The sequence below is a fragment of the Ornithorhynchus anatinus genome, chromosome 2, assembly GCF_004115215.2.
Source record: "Ornithorhynchus anatinus isolate Pmale09 chromosome 2, mOrnAna1.pri.v4, whole genome shotgun sequence".
NCBI lineage: Eukaryota > Metazoa > Chordata > Mammalia > Monotremata > Ornithorhynchidae > Ornithorhynchus > Ornithorhynchus anatinus.
Window position 1 is genome coordinate 155,770,117 of NC_041729.1, and position 6,302 is coordinate 155,776,418.

Here is a 6,302-nt window from a genome sequence, read left to right on the forward strand (position 1 = left end):
AGCACTCAATAAATACCACTGATTGACTGATTGCCCTTCTCTAAAAATAAATTTTCAAAGAGAGGACGTTGCCATGCAATGATTTCTAAACCAGGGATGATACAATTAAGAATTCATCTGGTCCAAGGGTAAGCAAATCCTTCATGACATTTTCAGTTTTATATAACGAGCTCAAGGTGGGAATGACTTACCACATCCAGTTTTTCCCATTCTTCATAATCACACGATTTTATCTTATTTTTTTTGTTTTCCTCCGTGGTTTTTTTAGACGTTCCTTTAGTTTTATTTTTCTTCTTTTTCGTTAAATTCTCATTTCTCACAGGAGGTAAGGTCTAGGCGAGAATATGTCAGATGTCGTTTTGTTATTACGGAACTACCGCTGCAGGGTTTCTTAGGTCAGGACATTTCCTTCGACTGGAAGTCTTACTTTTAAATCAAATGCTAAAACCAAGCTTTGGGGGGCAGGGGTGCCAGACTCATTCCTGTGGAGCGAGGCGGGAGAGGGTTTGAATTTTCCCAAGTGGCCACTTTTAGAAAGCAGCAATTGAACTGCGGTAAAATCGTAAGCTACGACGCCACGAGGCCACAGAGCGAAGGACCCAAAACTGGTGGACTCCCCATCTTCCTGCATCTAGTACGTTAGCGACTGAGGCTTCCACGGGAAAGGGACCGGACTCTCAAGACCGGGAGGCAGACAGACAAGGCAGGACGGCGACAGAAACCGAAGCCCTCTCGGGCCGCTGGCTGGGGGGGACGGCAGAGGCAGGAAGGACAGCGGGTGGACGGCGCATTCATTCATTCAATCGTATTTATTGAGTGTTGACTATGTGCAGAGCATTGTACTAAGCGCTTAGAATGTACAATTCGGCAACAGAGAGAGACAATCCCTGCCCGACAACGGGCTCAAAGTCTGAACGGGAGAGACAATGAAACAAAACAGAACAAAACAAGTAGCCTGGCGTAAATATCAAGATAAGTAGAATCATCGATATATACTTATCATTAACAAACTAAATAGAGCAATAAACAATATACGCAAATACGCGAAGTGCTGTGGGGAGCGGAAGGGGGAAGAGCAGAGGGCGGGAGAAGGGGAGATGGGGGTGGGAGGAGGAGCAGAGGGAAAGGGGGGGGGGGGCTCAGTCCGGGAAGGCCTCTTGGAGGAGGTGAGCTCTCAGTAGGGCTTTGAAGAGGGGAAGAGAGTTAGTTTGGCGGAGGTGAGGAGGGAGGGCGTTCCGGGACAGTGGGCGGACGTGGGCCAGGGCTCGATTTTGGGGGCAGGCGAGAACGGGGGACGGCGAGGAGGTGGGCGGCGGAGGAGCGGAGCGCGCGGGGTGGGCGGTAGAAAGAGAGAAGGGAGGAGAGGTAGGAGGGGGCAAGGGGATGGGGAGCCTCGAAGCCTAGAGTGAGGAGTTTTTAAATCGTGCGGAGGTCGACAGGCAACCACTGGAGGTTTTTGAGGAGGGGAGCGACATGCCCACAGCGTTTCTGTAGGAAGATGAGCCGGGCAGCGGAAGGAAGAACAGACTGGAGCGGGGAGAGACAGGAAGGTGCCCCTGAACGCAGGCCACCGCCTAAGGTGTCCCCAGCACTTGCAGCCAGCTATTCTTAATGGGCAGAACTCCCAGGAGTAGCTTTGCCTTGATGCCCAGGGAACTCTGGAGAAGAGTAACGACAGGCAACCCGGAGCAGGGCAGGCCTCCTCCGGAGTTGGGGAGTGGGCCCTGCAGCTGTGACTTTCTTCTCCTGCCTCTCTCCCACTCGACTGGAAGGAAGCTCCTTCACTATACTGCACGCTTCTTCCTTTTTTTCTTTTCAATGGTATTTGTGAAGCGCTTACTTTGGGCCAGGCGCTGTACTAAGCGCTGGGGAAGACAGAAGGTAATCGGGGCAGATGCAGTCACCGTCCCACACAGAGTTAACGATTTTAATACCCATTTTCCAGATGAGGTAACTGAGGCCCAGAGAAGTGAAGGGACTCGTCCACTGTCACTCAGCAGGCAAGTGGGGGAGCTGAGATCAGAACCCAGGTCCTCCTGGCTCCCGAGCCCGTGCTCCATCGACTAGGCCACGCTGCTTCTCTTTATTTGACTGACGAAATAAGTGCTAGACTTTAAATGGAGAGTGAGGGACCAGGTTAAAAAAAAAAAAAAAGTCAAAGTATAATCTGGAATTACAAATTGATCTCCTGTTACACAGTACCTCTTAGACACGGTATCGATTTAGCACTACGTGCCCAGCACTGTACTAAGCACTGGGGTGGATTCAAACAGAAAAGATCGGACACGTTTCCCGCTCCACTTGGGATTCACGATCCAGGAGTTTTTATATCCCAGAGGTCAGTCGGTCTACGTCGCTTCTGCGGCACTATTTCCCGATGGAGGGGGCATCGTCGGTTCACAAAAACCATTCTGACCGGAGCACTCCACGGCGTCCGGCAATGAAGGATCCGAAGAACTTGGACTACACGATATCCTATCACGCTAAACTTCCGTTAGCCCCGCCTGGAAAACTGGGATGACTTTTCCCCTCTAAATAACTCGGTCGGATGTTCGATCCGGAACTCTCAACTCACCTCTTCGGGATCACCGTTCTGCCTCCTCAGATCCGAATCCATTCGCTTAATGTCTTTTTCCCAGCTTTCTAATTCCCTCACAAAGTCCTGCAGCTCCTCGGCATTTTGCTTCATCTGCAGCTGCAGTTCGATGGCTCTGTTCGGGCCGGTCATCACGCTCTGTTGGGAAACAGATCGACTCAATCGTTTTTCTTTCACGGAGAAAGGAGGCGACCGCTGGGCCTTCTAAACTCTCCCCGGCGCTCTGCATTCATTCGGTCGTATTTATTAAACGTTTACTGTGTGCGGAGCACTGTGCCGTACTCTCCCAACCGTCTAGTACGGTGCTCCGCGGGTCGTAATCGCTCGGTACCACTGACTGACTGTAAGTCCGTCCGGGAACGATAGGTCTGATTTTCAAAAATGACGCGGCCCATTTGAGACCTTAGCCACGCCCGCCACCGTGGCTAAAGAAAAACGAGGTAAAGGAGCTGGCTTCCTTCCCGTAGCGTTTCCGGGCCAAGGTAGATTTTGGCCAGACGAGCGCAGGCCGGGGGACGGAAGCGAGAGCCGGCTCCTGCCATCGCCTGCCGCACCTGCCGGGAGGGACTCTGCCATCCGGACCCGGGCCAACGTCACCCCAGCCTGCGGCGATCTCACTTCGCCCCGTCCTCCTCCCTGAGGACTGTCGGTCATTTTCTAAAAGGCAACTGAGGGTCACCATCAGCCAACCCGCCACAGGTCCGAAAAAGCAGGATGGTGCCCACACGCCAGCTTTCCGATATCTCCCGGCGTGGGAACGGCAAACGTCTGCGACTTCAGCCGCAGCGGGTATAAACCCACGGCACTTACCGAGCGCTCACTGTACGCCGAGCATCATACCAGGCGCTTGGGAGAGTACACTGTGGAGCAGTGTATCGATGATAATAATAACTGTGGCATTTGTTAAGCGCTTACGAAACGTCAAGAACAATTCCGAGCACTGGTTTGACGCGAGGTAAAATCAGGTGGCACGCAGTCCCCGTCCCGCGCAGAGAAGCGGCACGGCCGAGCGGATACGGCACGCACCTGGGAGTCGGAAGGTGGTGAGTTCTGATCCCGGCTCGGCCGCTTGCCTGCTGCGTGACCTTGGGCAAGTCACTCACCTCCTCTGTAAAGCGGGGATTGAGACTACGAGCCCCGATATAGTCTCCGTGAGCCCCACGTGGGACAGGGACCGTGTCCGGCCGGATTTGCTGGCATCCGCTCTAGCGCTCAGTAGAGTGCCCGGCACGTAGAAAGCGCTTGACGAATACCACAGTTATCACTGTTATTGGCTCACGGTTTAAACAGAAGGGAGCACAGATATCGAATCATCGTTTCACAAATGAGAACACTGAGGCAAAGGCAAGGTAAGTGACTCGTCCAAGGTCATACAGAAGGCAAGTGGCGGAGTTCGTTCAATAGTATTTATTGAGCGCTTACTATGTGCAGAGCGCTGGACTAAGCGCTTGGAATGAACCAGTCGGCGACAGACGGAGACGGTCCCTGCCGTCTGACGGGCTCACGGTCTAATCGGGGGAGACGGACGGACGAGAACGATGGCGATAAATAGAGTCGAGGGGAAGGACGTCTCGTAAAAACAAGGGCAACAGGGCAACAGAATCAAGGCGATGTACAATTCATTAACAAAATAAATAGGGTAATGGAAATATATACAGTTGAGTTGGAACTGCAACCCAGGTCCTCCGATTCCCACATCTCTTTCCGCTAGGCCACACTACCCCTCCGTGTTCCCCGCCTATAATAAACGCATTACGGATCGAGAGGGTCTACGATCGTGCCCCCTTCCTCCCCGAAGTCATCACCGCCCGCGCCATCCACGGCGAGAGGCGGGTCCTCTCTTCTGTCGGACAAAGGTTCGGCGGGAACGGGCCGGTGAGAGCGGAAGCACGCCCCGAAACGAACCGTACCCCGTGCCGCCCCACCCTGCCAAAAGTCGAGCCCCAAGAAAGTCTGTAAAGATCCAGAGGGCCTCCCAAATCCCAGATCTCCGTGGCTCCTGCCCCGTGGGAGAGCGTCCCCATCTGGTCAGGGGCCCAGCGGTACTTCCTGGGACAGGTTAAGGAGGGGCCGGAGGAAGGCGGCGGGTTATTAACAACAGTAAAAATCGTAAAAAAAACATTTGGACTCGTCGAGAACGACGTACCGCGTAGCGAAATAGAAAATAATCATCATAATGGTGGTATCTGTCAAGGCCTTAACATGCGGCGGCCGCTGTGGTAAGCGCCGGGTCGGATACAAGACCACCAAGTTGGACCGTCCCTATCCGACATGGGGCGCGGTCTCGATTCCCATTTTACAGATGAAGTAACTGAGGCACAGCGAAGTAAAATCACTTGCCCCAGGTCACACGGCGGAAAGGCGGCAGAGTCGGGATTAGAACCCAGGTCTCTGTGATTCCCAGGCCCATGCTCACCCCCCCCCCCCCCCCCCCCCAGGGCACGCTGCTCGTTTGGTAGATAAAAGATAACCGGATCAGACTCGATCCCTGTCCCACGTCGGCCTCGGGGTAATAATAACAACGATGGTATTTGTTCGGCGCTCACCACGTGCCAAGCACCGTTCTAAACGCTGGGATGGATACACGGCAATCGGGTTGTCCCACACGGGGCTCACAGTCGTCATCCCCATCTTACAGATGAGCTAACTGAGGCCCAGAGAAGGTAAGCGACTCGCCCCCCGTCACCCAGCCGACGAGTGGCGGGGCAGGGATTAGAACCCACCACTTCTGCCTCCCAGGCCCGGGCTCTTTCCACGGAGCCAGGCTGGAGTACAGGGGGCCAAACAGATATTCAATTTCCAGTCGTCCCACGTGGGGCTCACGGTGTCAATCCCCATTTTACAGAAGAGGGAACTGAGGCCCGGACTAGTGAAGTGACTCGCCCACAGTCACACAGCTGACGGGTGGCGGGGCCGGGATTCGAACCCAGGACCTCTGACTCCCAAGCCCGGGCTCTTTCCGCGGAGTCACGCTGCTTCAAAGGGCACGGGTTCGAATCCCGGCTCTGCCACCTATAATGCTAATAATAAGGTCGGTATCTGTGAAGCGCCGACTCCGTGCGGAGCACCGTTCTGGGCGCTGGGGGAGATACGGGGTCCTCGGGTGGTCCCACGGGGGGGGCTCCCGGTCTTCCCCCCCCCCCCCGTTTTACGGAGGAGGGAACTGAGGCCCAGAGAAATGAAGCGCCTCGCCCCAAGCCACCCAGCCGAGGGGCGGAGGCGGGATTCGAACCCACGACCTCTGACTCCTCGGGCCTCGCTCCTGCCGCCGCTTCTCGCCGCTCGTCCGCTGCTGTGACCTCGGGCGGGGCGCTTCACTTCCCTGGGCCTCAGTTGCCTCCTCTGCAAAACGGGGGTGAAGCCGGTGAGCCCCACGTGGGACGGCCGGCTGCCCCTGTATCGCCGCCGGCGCTTAGAGCGGTGGCCTGCACAGAGTAGGCGCCTCCCCAATGCGACCGTTTCTTCTTCTGAAAGGTGAGGAAGGCCTCCTGCTGCTGCTGCTGCTGCCCCGTCCCCCGTGGCGGGTCCTGACCGGCGATAACGGCTCCCGCTCCTGCTGCTGCTGCTCCCGCTGCTGCTCCCGCTGCTCTTCTTCTTCCTCCTGCTCCTCCTCCTCCTCTCGGTCCTCCTGGTCCTCCCGGCCCGGCCCACAATGCCCCGCGCGCACCACGTGGGCCCCGGGGCCCCGCCCCCTCCGCGGCACCAT

At 55.8% G+C, this 6,302-nt stretch overlaps 1 protein-coding gene across 3 annotated transcripts in view; it reads right to left on the reverse strand.

The window, feature by feature from the left end:
- Positions 1-6,302, reverse strand: part of RPAP3 (RNA polymerase II associated protein 3) — a 45,607-nt gene that overhangs the window by 35,356 nt on the left and 3,949 nt on the right. Inside the window, exons 1-3 of one of the 3 annotated variants that reach the window (XM_029056410.2) lie at positions 6,129-6,173; positions 2,576-2,734; positions 192-332 (exon numbers count right to left, since the gene is read on the reverse strand). In XM_029056410.2, the coding sequence (XP_028912243.1) occupies positions 192-332; positions 2,576-2,728 (294 nt within the window). In that variant the 5' untranslated portion in view covers positions 2,729-2,734; positions 6,129-6,173. Of the gene's footprint in view, positions 1-191; positions 333-2,575; positions 2,735-6,128; positions 6,174-6,302 lie in introns of those variants that run through there. The other 2 variants (XM_029056411.2, XM_029056412.1) reach the window with 2 other exon arrangements.